The sequence below is a fragment of the Colobus angolensis genome, unplaced genomic scaffold (assembly GCF_000951035.1).
Source record: "Colobus angolensis palliatus isolate OR3802 unplaced genomic scaffold, Cang.pa_1.0 Scaffold71, whole genome shotgun sequence".
Taxonomy (NCBI): Eukaryota; Metazoa; Chordata; class Mammalia; order Primates; family Cercopithecidae; genus Colobus; species Colobus angolensis.
In genome coordinates this window covers 10,775,392-10,788,608 of record NW_012120821.1, presented here as the reverse complement: position 1 = coordinate 10,788,608, position 13,217 = coordinate 10,775,392, and the positions used below count along the sequence as shown (strand labels likewise).

General features: G+C 38.9%; 1 protein-coding gene across 1 annotated transcript in view; it reads right to left on the bottom strand.

Moving 5' to 3' along the window:
• C5 (complement component 5) overlaps nucleotides 1–13,217 on the bottom strand; it is a 100,082-nt gene that overhangs the window by 78,071 nt on the left and 8,794 nt on the right. Inside the window, exons 4-7 of the mRNA XM_011927429.1 lie at nucleotides 9,142–9,212; nucleotides 6,100–6,191; nucleotides 3,455–3,537; nucleotides 1,871–1,961 (exon numbers count right to left, since the gene is read on the bottom strand). Coding sequence (XP_011782819.1) covers nucleotides 1,871–1,961; nucleotides 3,455–3,537; nucleotides 6,100–6,191; nucleotides 9,142–9,212 — 337 coding nt within the window. The remainder of the gene's footprint in view (nucleotides 1–1,870; nucleotides 1,962–3,454; nucleotides 3,538–6,099; nucleotides 6,192–9,141; nucleotides 9,213–13,217) is intronic.

Below are 13,217 nucleotides of genomic sequence, written 5' to 3'. Positions count from 1 at the left end.
ATATGCACCATGGAATACTATGCAGCCATAAAAAAGGATGAGTTCATGTCCTTTGCAGGGACATGGGTGCAGCTGGAAACCATCACTCTGAGCAAACTATCACAAGGACAGAAAACCAAACACCGCATGTTCTCACTCACAAGTGGGACTTGAACAATGAAAACACTTGGACACAGGGTGGGGAACATCACACCCCAGGGCCTGTCGTGAAATGGGGGCCAGGGGGAGGGATAGCATTAGGAGAAACACCTAATGTAAATGATGAGTTAATGGGTGCAGCAAACCAACATGGCTCATGTATACCTATGTAACAAACCTGCACATTATGTACACGTACCCTGGAACTTAAAGTATAATAAATAAATAAATAAATAAAGTGTCTTCATTTATGACATTATGTGCCAGATGAAAAAAATTGATCTAGGGGAGATCACAAGACTTAGAATCAGGGCCCTCTCCTATAGGCCAAATCACTTCCTTGATAATTTTGATACCAGCTACTCTCTATTTTATTTTATGTCTTTAAAAGGTACATGTCCAATCTCACTGTTATATGAGACTGATTCTTCATAAAAAATTCAAACTACATGTTTCCTTTTTAGTTTAGAATTAAAGTAAGAATAAAGTAAATTTTCTACCCAGCAAATAATACTAAAGCAAGAGCTAACTTTCCTTATTTATGGTTTGAATAAATACTCCCCATTACAGGAGGTCAGTTTCTATAATTTTCTCTCAAGTGAGCCTTTTATGCTGGTTTAGACCAAGTAATAAACACTCTATTTTCCAAATAAATGCTAATAAGAGAGTTAGCATAGGGTAATGTTTGAGGCATGGACTCTGGAACCAGAAAGGCTGTGCAACTTACTAGCTGTGTGATTTTGAGCAAATTATTGAACATTGATGTACCTCAGTTTTTTCACTTGTAACATGGGAATAGTAACAATATCAATGCATAGAGTTGTTGTAAAGATTAAATGTGCTAATATATGCTGAGTGCTTAGAAGAGTACCCCACACATATAGTTATATAGATTGGTATAACTACATTATATTGTAATTTTAAAATGACCTAAGTTTTTGTGATAGGTTGCTTGCAAAACTAACCCCCAATTCTCTACCTCCCCATGTATCCACAACCTTTGCACAGTTCCTTGTGTCCACAACATGTGGGAGGAGTCTATTTCCTCTGGGCTGACCTTGTAACTTGCTTTGGACAAAAGAATGTGTGGAAGTGATGGTGTGCCAGCACCAAGCCTAGGCTCAGGAGGACTTTTATGCTTCATTCTCTCTCTTTGAGCATTGCTGCTGCTACAGGCTAGCCTGCTGGATGATGAGAGGCACACACACTTTTAGCCCCATCCAATTGCCAGACATATGGACAGGACCTTCCTAGACCAGCCAGCCCCCAGCTGACCTACCAACTGGCTGCAGGTACATGGGCAAGCCCAGCTGACACCAGCCTGGCCCAGATCAGCAGAACTTCCCAGCTGACTCATAAATGGTGGTAGTTTTAAGGCACTGGGTTTTGAAGTAGTTATGCAGCATTAGCTGGCTGATTAAGTCATTTAAAAAATGACAGGAAGTGAATCCTTCATATCTCAGTGCCAATATCCTAAGTCACCCTAGTCACCAAGCTTAGATCTTTAGCACTTTTATTTTCTTTGTTTTTGCTGGTGAATAGCCAACAAAGCTAAACTCGGAATCAGCTAAAATCAGAATAAGCAAATAAACTATCAGCATGATGTCTCCTTTATCAATTAGTCCCTAAATCATGGCAGACTTTGATAATAAATCACAGATCTCACTTTGGGAAACTATCATCAACCAGAGTTAATTTGAAAAAAAAAAAAAAAAAACCCAAATGTTCTTACCTTGCTTTTATAGTAATTTCAAAATTCTTAAAGTTCTTATAACCAATGAAATTACTTTCTGGTTCTATTGAGACAGAAAAATGTGGCAAGACTGAAAATAAAAACAAACAGGTAATATTACCATTTTGATTAGAGCAGACTTGAAAGCCTAGCAAACAGCTAGACTTTCTGGTATAGTTGGACAAGCTGTAACATCAACACAACATCCACTTAATCATCATAATCATCATCATCATCATCATCATCATCAACAATCTCTGCAGAGCCTTCCCACTCCACCAATCAGAGGTCAATCCAGAAGCACCTTGCCTATATTTTGATTACAGCATTTATTATAGGCAATAGGTTATTTCTTCCATTAGAGTATAGGTTCCTTGAAAACAAAAAAACTTTTCAATAGTGACAAAACATAATGAGATTTACATTTCAAGATTATTTTGGCTAATACCAAGCAAGATAGCTGGAAGCAGAGACATCAGTTAGGAAGGAGGCTTTTGCTGTAGTCCAGGAGGGAGGGTGCTGATGAACTGATAAGAGAAGCTAAAGATAGTGAGAGGTGGGTGGATTCTCGATATACAGAGAAAATAGCAAAAACACTTAGAAGAAGGGAGATAGGTTAGGATTATATGTTACAGAGAGCTGTAATCTTTAAGGTTGAGTTTCATCATAATGCATTTGTTTTGTCACTGTTTTTCTTGTTATTTGTTAAAATTTGTGTCAGTATTTATTCTTCTCCATGTCATTATGAATCTCTTGGGGGGATAAAAAATGGCTTCAAGCAGAAGAAGGTTAAATTTGATAGCAGAGCACACAGAAATGCTAGTAAACTACTATAAGAAATGAAAGATTAAACTATTTACATTACTTGTTAGTCTATTAATATAATTTATTTCCAAATAAGAATAACTTAAATATTCAAATTAATATATTAGGAATTTAGGAGCCAGAAAACAGGGTTGGACTAGGGGTAAGGAAATCTAATTGTTTTTGTTTTGTCACTAATTGGTTTCAAGACTCAAGTAAATCATTTATTGGTTTTACTGGGTTCCAGTCACCTCATCTATGACTATTTAAGTTTCTCCTAATAATAATCACAATTCTAGAAAGGATATTTACTAGTCAAGCTCTTCAGGGGACTAGATCTCTTCCAGCTCTCTGATGGGGAACACAAGTCCACAGAGGTGGTTCTGCTTGATCAGGGTTAAAGAGATGCTGGAACTAGAACCTAGGCATTCAACTACCACTCCTCCCTCTAACCCCTAGCCAGTACTTCTAGCCATACCAGCAGGCTGCCTCATCTTCACCTGGGATTAATTTTGCGTTAACTACATTATTAAAAAGAATTATTACAAAACACTAACTTTTTATAGAAAAACTTTTAATTGGCTGGGTGCAGTGGCTCATGCCTGTAATCCCAGCTACTCAGGACGCTGAGGCAGAGAATTGCTTGAACCCAGGAGGCGGAGGTTGCAGTGAGCCGAGCTCATGCCACTGCACTCCAGCCTGGGCGACAGCGTGAGACTCCGTCTCAAAAACAAAAAACAAAAAACAAAGAAAGAAAAACTTTTAATTGTCAGAAATTACCATATTCTTTAACTTCAAAAAATGCAGTTCCAGTTGTTGAAAAGTCCTCTTTATATTTAGCCTGGATCGTCCACACACCATATCTGCGGAAGCAAAATATTTAAAATTATAGATGTCATCAAATGTTTTTAATTCACTCAGAGGAGATCTAATAAATTCCTATTTTAAAGAGAGAAGAATACACAAAGATATATAAAACTTAAGTAACATATTTTATTTGTAACTGATTTTTAAGCAATAAATAATTCAGCATTTTTAGGATAATAGATAATAGATATTGTTTAGTAACTAGTTTTTTATATATTGTGTTATTTTTCCTGGTATTTTATCTTAATACAGTCATTAGTTTTGATTTGAAGAGCTTATTATTTCTGAGAATTTATTTAATCTTGGAGCCTAATTATGCTAACATAATACTAAAATCCAAAATATAGTACAAAACCTATAATAATGTCTCTAGAAACATATAATACAAGACAAGCTTATACAGATGATAAAATTTACACCTCACAAAAATGAATTTATGGTTGGAAACAAAGCATGGTTTTTTAAGGATGAAAATGACCTGGCTTTAGTTAATAACCTTTATTAAAAAATATATACGAGGCCAGGCACAGTTGCTCATGCCTGTAATCCCAGTACTTTGGGAGGCCAAGGCAGGAGGATTGCTTGAGCCCAGGAGTTCAAGACCAGCCCAGGCAACATGATGAAACCCCATCTCTACAAAAAAATACAAAAATTAGTCTGGCGTGGTGGTGCGTGCTTGTAGTCCCAGCTACTTAGGAGGCTGAGGTGGAAGAATTGCTTGAGTCCGGGAGATCAAGGCTGTGGTGAGCCAAGATCATACCACTGCACTCCAGCCTGGGTGACAGAGTGAGACTCTGTTTCAAAAAAAGTGTGTGTGTGTATATATGTGTATGTGTGTGTGTGTGTGTGTGTATTGAGCCTACCTTGCAAATTGGCTATGCAGTCCACAAATGTTAATAGTATTATAATAATGATTATTACCATCATCATCTTCAATTTCATGAATATTTATCAAGGGCCTATTATGTTGAACTGCTGGTGTGTAATACAGACAAGGCCCGCCTTAAAGAGTTTATAAGCTAGTGGGGAATAAAAATGCCAGCAAGCAAGTAAAGAAATGATGATGACATTGAGATAAGTGTCATGAAGAAAATAAACAAGATGCTGAGATAGGGAGCAAAACAAAGCAGGAGGTTACATTAGATCATGCATCCAGGAACAGCCTTTTTATAAAAGCAGTTTCTACTCTGGGTCATAACAGTGAAAGGAAGCCAGGCTTATGAAGAGCCAGGTGAAGCCCATTTCAAGTAGAGGGGATGACATGTGCAAAGGCACGGAAGTAGGAAAGCACTGGACATGCCAGACCTTCTTGGCTGGCACATAATTTTCCGTGGGTCAAGTGGCACAAGATGAAGTTGGAGAAATGATAGCAGTAATAATAATAAGTTTAATTCTGCACTACGGAACATGTAGTATTTTCAAGAACGTATACAATTTTTAAATTATCCAAGTTATTTAAACCCCCCAAATTCAATTTAATTTTTTAAGAAAAATTTCAGTACAGTGAATTAACTGTGAACTCCTGAGGGCAGAGGGAAAATGACCATAAAAAGATTTCGCTCTAAAATTATAGTGCAGCCATGTATAGGTGCACTTGTCTTATTCATTCTGCTCTATTATAAATTTCTTCCTTTCCTTTCCTTTCCCTTCTTTTCTTTTCTTTTCTTTTTTCTTTTCTTTTTTTCTTTCTTAGATGGAGTTTTGCTCTTGTTGCCCAAGATGGAGTGCAGTGGTATGATCTCGGCTCACTGCAACCTCCACCTCTGGGGTTCAAGCAATTCTCCTGCCTCAGCCTCCCAAGTAGCTGGGATTACAGGCGCCTGCCACCATGCCCGGCTAATTTTTCGTATTTTTGGTAGAGACAGGGTTTCACCATGTTGGCCAGGCTGGTCTCAAACTCCTGACCTCAGGCCTCCCAAAGTGCTGGGATTACAGGTTTGAGCCACTGCACCTGGCCTATTATAAGTTTCTTGAAAGCAGGGAGTGTGGATTCTTTATTTTGTATCTCTCCCTCCTGTTGTGATTTGCCCATACCGAGAATGTATTCATCGAATGTGTATTACATTGAATCCTGTTTAAACTTTTTCTTAAATCCTTTCATGTGAGCGCAAATAATAGATATAGCTCTGAGAATTCCTTCCCTCTTGGACTTTGCCTCCTGGTAGTTTATCCAGGCAAAAACTACAGACCACCATATTTTATAGCAACCAGAGCAAGGAACAAGACCACGCCAGCCTTTTAAACTGACAATCTATTAGGTATTTTGACGGGCAGGAGTTGATGGTTTTTATGAGAAAAAAAACCTGGGTACTATTTTTTCCTCTTCCCAATTTTTATTTCTATATGTAAAAAGAATGGGTGAGAAGTACTGGAAATTTTTTTTGCCAGAAACAGAGCTTAAATTCTCGCTAGACTTCAAAAGATTTTGCATGTCCACCTATGTGACACCTTTTGTTAACTAACACTAGGTGGCCCCCTTTAACTGGTTAGCTGCTTCTTCACCAAACGTTCCATAAGTGGTTTTAGAGAAAATTTTACTAACAAGTATTTTAACATACCTAGGATTAGACGGAATCTTGAAGTCAGGAAAAGAGATAATTCCAATATGATCAATTTCTTCTACCATGTCAACTTCTGATCCTTCAGGATCCTGTGAATTAAAAACAAACACCCTCAAAGGACAGAAACTACATTTTAAAAAATTCAGCTGATTATACGATCTTTGATGTACAAAAATATTTGTAGATCAAATATTTGAAGACAAATACCCAAGTCTTCAAATTAAATATGAAGAATGAAGATCAATTAAATGTTATAGAAGGGAAATATGGTTCATTTCAGCCACTTCCCTTCTTTTTCCAACCTTCCCCATCTCTCCACATTATCTTGAAGAGATTCAACTCTCTGTCTTACATCTAAAAGACGAAGTGTAACAACACGTAAAAACAGCAACAGACAAACAAACACTGATGTTTTTGAAAAACTAAATGTGAATTTGGCAGGCTTTTTAAATACCAGAATCTAATTTTTATATATGTTCATTTGAAGCTTTCAAAAGCAAATATTCTATAAACTATATTTTTTAGCTAGATGTTTTATAAATGTATAGTATGGGCATTTTTCAGCTTCGTAAAACTCTCAAATGGTTAAACAAACTTGATAGTTCTCACAAAGCTTCCCCATAAGCTTCATTTTGTGTTCAGGTTAGCAAATAATTGAAATGAGGTTTTGACTTTCTTTGGACTACACATGGGGGTCCAATTCAGCCTTAACTCAACACATAAACATAGCAGGCAACATAAGTGAGACCCCTATCTGTACAATACACTTTTGAGACAGGGATCTTGCTCTGTTGTCCAGGCTGGAGTGCAGTGGTGTGATCATAGCTCACTGTAGCTTTGAATTCACAGGCTCAAGCAATCCTCCCACCTCAGCTTCCCAAGTAGCTGGGACCGCAGGCACACGCCACTATGCCCAGCTATTTTTTTTTTCTTTTAATTTTTAGTAGAGATGAGGTCTCTCTATGTTGCCCAGGCTGGTCTCGATCTCCTGAGCTCAAGCAATCCCCCCAGTTTAGCCTCCCAAAGTGCTGGGATTACAGGCATGAGTCACTGTGACCAGCCTACAAAAAAACGTTTAAAGAGTTAGCAGGGTGTGGTGATGGGTGCCTGCAATCCTAGCTACTCAGGAAGCTGAGGTGGGAGGATGGCTTGAGCCCAGGAGCTTGAGGCTACAGTGAGCAATGATCATACCACTGCACTCCAGCCTTGGTGACAGGGCAAGACCCTGTCAAAACAAAACAAAACAAAACAAAAACAAAAACAAAAACAAAAACAAAACACAAAGCAAAAAATCTTAGCACCATTTACCATGACTGAAATTCACAGTTGGATTTCAGAGGTTTTATTTCTTAATTAATTGTGAAACTTACAGAAGCCTATTTTGAACAAGAATTATACTTGTAGCTGAGTATTTTTATGACTCTTCTTCATCACACTATCCATTGTGCACAATTCTAAGACCATCTTTCTCGGGTACTATTTTCAGGATACTTCCTCTATACTACTTCCTTAAGGCTCTGGGATCAGATTCCTCAATCTTTTCTTCCTGGGGCAGCTCTCACAAGGGATGACTGACATTCATTTTTCTGCAGGTTATGTCATGATTCTGCATCACTTAAGTTCGACTATGAAGATGTTGGATAAAGAGCATACGTCCACACCCCTAGCATTCCCTGACAGAAAAAGGGCATTTGAGCTGACGTTGCTCTCCTTAGTTCACTTTCAGACATTCTATCAGTCAATCAGTTTATTTGCTAGCTTCATTTTTTAAATTTCTTCCTGCCCCCATAGCTTAACTCTCACTGTTTCTTACACGAATGGTCTTCACTATTTTTAAATAATTTACGTCAATTCCTTTCATTAACACCCAACTCAGGATTCCCTTTATATATTCCGTTCCAGAGAAGGATGTGTATCACCCCTACTCTCACCTCTCATTGGTCTTCCCTCTGAGCTCATGGTATTTGTCCTACTGTATAATTTATTTGGTTTATATTTTAGTAAGGTTTTGTTCTCCAGTATCTACTCTTTTGCACCTGCATTCTGATAAGTTTTTTTTTTTTTTTTTTGAGTAGCAGAAAAGTGCTGCAGGCTGTATTGAAGGACCATTAGTACTATACCTCAGTTATAACTGAGCAGCTATAACTAGTTGTACTATTTTATTTCCTCACAAAAGTGTTTGAGGTATGTGACATAAATTAGATGAGATCGTGGCAGTTCAATGCACAGCGTCTGTTACATATGTCATGTCTGATAAATGGTGAATCACTGCCAATCTTTAACTCATGGTCCAGCAAGATGTTTTGTGTTAGTATATTAGCTATTAAACTCTAAGTTCCTTAAGAGTATCTTTAAATATAATTCTTTTGCACATAATAAATACATAATAGATATATCCATTATGTATATCTTATAGTTAAATGGGTATTCAGTCAATTCTTAGTGATTGGTGGGTGGTTTTATGGTTTTTCTTGTTTTTTGTTTTTTGAGACGGAGTTTCACACTGTCACCAGCCTGGAGTGCAGTGGCACAATCTCAGCCTCCTGGGTTCAAACTCTGCCTCCTGGGTTCAAGCAATTCCCCCGCCTCAGCCTCCTGAGTAGCTGGGTCTACAGGCACACACCACCAAACCCAGCTAATTTTTTGTATTTTAGTAGAGACGAGGTTTCACTATGTTGGCCAGGTTAGTCTCGGTCTCCTGACCTTGTGATCTGCCCGTCTCGGCCTCCCAAAGTGTTGGGATTACAGGCGTGAGCCACCATGCCTGGCCAGTGGGTGTTCTTTAAAAAAGAAAACAGCAAGATTGTACTTAAATGGTTTAGCTCAAAATCCTTCAAGTTGTTGAAATTTAATTTGTATGAGCCTTTCACATATGTGTATTAGAGGTATAGATCTATGATACTATACTCATTGCAGATGTTCAATAACCATTTATGGAACACTGAATGATTTAGTGTAGTGTGAGGACAGGGTTATGAAATGAGATTCTTGTATTGAAAAAATGAATTAAAGTATTATTTAAGTAAATAAAATACTTACTATGAAAGTTAAGACAGTTTCTCTTTTGGCTGGCTTCAAGTCATCATTCAACGAATAAACTCTAACCTTTACTGTAAGAATAATTGATACCATCAAAAACTCTGCTAAACACAAGGATATTTTGATTTTTTAAAACAACCATCCTTAAAAGAGAAGAATCTTACTTTAAAAAACTCAATACACAAAAGTCCATATTTGAAAAAAAGAAAAATTAGTGAAAAAAAGAAAAATTAGTTTGCAGACATATACATTACTAAAGATTCTTTTATTTAAGAGAATCCTCTGGAATTCCTTTAAAGAACTATTTCTCTTAGTGGATTTAAAGTACAGTTCACTTTCTTAAAATATATTTACCTACAATGTTTTGAGAAAACATCCACAATATGAAATTAATTACATCTGTAATTAGGCCATTATTTGTCAAGAATTGCATAGTAGCAAAATAGTGACGTCCATCATATGGTTATAGGGCAGCGTAACATATTGTCTCATAGATCTGAATGGAAAATTGGGAGCTTGATTCAGACATACACTCTTCCACTTATGAAAACCAACAAGGCTTCCAATTAGCTCTTATTGCAAAAGGCAGCTTTGGATTGTACGGTTTTGTTGTATTTATTGAGCCAGATCCTACATTTGTTCTCTCATTGTTAAAAGAGCAATGGCAGGGGCTCAATAACTGTTACTTTTCTTCCATTTCTTTCTGTCAGTTAATAGATCCCTACTTTTTAAACAAAAGCATCTGTTTCGCTTTTAACTCACAGCTGTTTGAGACATAGTGATCTAATTCCTTCCAAAGACATACTGTAATTTCTCTAGGGTGTTGCTGATGCTCAAATCATTTCATGGTCAAACTTTACCCACAAAATGGAACTGGCACCATAAACCCAGTATCTTTTAAAAGATCACTATTATGCAAAGCTCTGTATGAGAAACCACATTAACACTGGTTTTATTAAGTTCACAAGATAAAAACAATGTGCTCAGTAAATGCCCCACCTCTCTGTTCTCTCCTTCCCCTCACACCTGTCTCCCACCACAAATCCTATCTCCTGCTTTTTGGACACACCCAGTCTAGGCCTAAGTATCACTGGGAAGCTGCCCAAGTCAGAAAGTCACAAAAGTTAAGAGCAGAGGCCCTAGAATTAAAAACTTTGGTCTCACTCCTGCCTCTGCCACTTTCTAGTATGACCCTGAGCGGAATACTTAATCCCTCTAAACCTTAGTTATCTCACTTGTAAAACAGGAATATTAGTGTGTGTTCATAGTGTCCTTGTGAGAATTAAATAATGCAAAGCTTTTGCATAGCCTGACACATACTAAGTAATCAATAAATGTTCATTATTTTGTTACCATTTCTGTTACTACTATTTGGCTAGTTTTTAACCCAGTTTGTGTTTAGATCAGAAAATTAATCTTGTCTTCACAGTGATGATACATTGGAGGTAAGAGCTATACAATTTTTTGTATAAAAGATATGGCTTATTGGCCGGGTGCAGTGACTCACGCCTGGAATCCCAGCACTTTGGGAGGCCGAGGTGAGTGGATCACTTGAGGCCAGGAGTTCAAGACCAGCCTGGCCAACATGGTGAAACTCCAGCTATACTAAATATACAAAATTAGCCAGGCGTGGTGGCAAGCGCCTGTAAACCCAGTTATTTGGTTTGCTGAGGCTGGAGAATTGCTTGAACCCGGAAGGCGGAGATTGCAATGAGATAAGATTGCACCACTGCCCTCCAGCATGGGTGACAGAGCAAGACACTGACTAAATAAATAAATACATAAAAATAAAAATAAAAGATATGGTTTATTAATTTTAAAAAAAGTTTGGATGCCTTTTTTTGGTTGTTGTTGTTGAGACGGAGTCTCGCTCTATCACTCAGGCTGGAGTGCAGTAGCCGGATCTCAGCTCACTGCAAGCTCCGCCTCCCGGGTTCCCGCCATTCTCCTGTCAGCCTCCTGAGTAGCTGGGACTACAGGCGCCCGCCACCTCGCCCGGCTAGATTTTTGTATTTTTTTAGTAGAGACGGGGTTTCACCCATGATCCGCCCGTCTCGGCCTCCCAAAGTGCTGGGATTACAGGCTTGAGCCACCACGCCCGGCCTTTTTTTTTTTTTTTTGAGAGGGAGTCTCACTCTGTCCCCCAGGCTGGAGTGCAGTGGTGCAATCTCGGTTCACTGCAAACTCCACCTCCTGGGTTCACACCATTCTCCTGCCTCAGCCTCCTGAGTAGCTGGGACTACAGGTGCACGTCCGGCTAATTTTTGGTATTTCTAGTAGAGATGGGGTTTCACCGTGTTAGCCAGGATGGTCTCGATCTCCTGACCTCGTGATCCACCTGCCTCAGCCTCCCAAACTTCTGGGATTACAGGCGTGAGCCACCACGCCCGGCCTTGAATGCCTTCTAATGTGCCAGTCATTGTGCTAGGTACTGAGATACAGTAGTGAAACAAATCAGACATGGACATCTTTTAATGGAGTGGAGCAAAGAGGCAAACACAATTACATGTAAAATTCTAGGGTGTGAAGTGCCACAAAGGATACTTGCTCGGCCTTATGAGCATGTAGAAGAGGGAGATTTGAAGAGGTCAGAGAAATCAGGGGAAGCTGCCTTTAGAAGGGTCTGTGATGATATGGGAGGGTAAAGGAAGAGTTAACAAGGCAAAGGAAGGGCAAGAATGTACCATGCAGAGGAAACGGCATGTTACACAGGCCTTAATATGGATGGGGAAACAATGTGAGAAAGCATCTGAAAGGAGGTCAGTTTGGGTTGTGTCTATAGAGGGTGGGGCTGTAGTAGGTGATGAAGCTGGGGAAGAAGGCAGGACATAGGCTTTATGAAATTGAAGGATTTTGGGCAATATTCTAAAGTCATTTATCCAGTAAAGCCTTGAAGATTTAAGCCTTTATCTTAAAGATGCTTACACTAAAAATCCCTCAAGAATCTTCAGACTAAATGTGTTGATCAGGACATGAGAGTTATAAAAATAACAAGACAACTAAAAAAATACTTTTAAGTAATTCTTTTTCTTTTCTGTAAATATGGCTTTGTGCTATTCCATGGATAATGGAAAACACTTTCCTGGTTCTTACTGTGTGCTTGGCTCTATCTTAAGTGCTTTACACATATGAATTCAGTTAATTTTCACAACTCTATGAGGTAAGTTGTATTATTATCTCTATTTTACAAGTGAGGAAAGTCGGGGGTCTGAGAGGATGAGTGATTCACACAGGGTCATACAGCTCACAGCAGCTCAAGCTGTGATTTGAACCCAGACAATCTGGTTCCAGAGTCTGCTTTTAAGCAATTTACTTCACTACCTCTCAGAAATGGGCCAATATTTATAGGAAACTTCTCTCATTTTCCTGTAGGATTAGAATGAATGAGGATATTACATCTTCTTTTTTTTTCTTTTTCTTTTTCTTTTTTTTTTAGACAGGCTTGCTCTGTTGCCCAGGTTGGAGTGCAGTGGTGCGATCTCACTGCAACCTCTGCTTCCGACGTTCGAGCGATTCTTGTGCCTCAGTCTCCGAAGTAGCTGGAATTTCAGGCGTGCACCACTACACCCAGCTAAGTTTTGTAGTTTTAGTAGAGATGGGGGTTCACCATGCTGGCCAGGCTGGTCTCGAACTCCTGACCTCAAGTGATTCACCCACCTTGGCCTCCCACAGTACTGGGATTACAGGCATGAGCCACCGCACCTGGCCAGATATTACATCATCTTACAGTAAAGCCCTGATAGAGAAATAATACATGAAGCCTTTTTTTTCTTTCTGAGACGAAGTCTCACTCTTTTGCCCAGGCTAGAGTGCAGTGGCTCGATCTCAGCTCACTGCAACCTCTGCCACCCGGGTTCAAGCGATTCTCCTGCCTCAGCCTCCAGAGTAGCTGGGATTACAGGTGCCTGCCACAGCGCCTGGCTAATTTTTGTAGTTTTAGTAGAGGCAGGGTTTCACCATCTTGGCCAGGCTGGTCTTGAACTCCTGACCTTGTGATCCACCCGTCTCAGTCTCCCAAAGTGCTGAGATTACAGGCATGAGATGTAAAGCCATTCTTTTTTTTTTTTTTGAAAGAG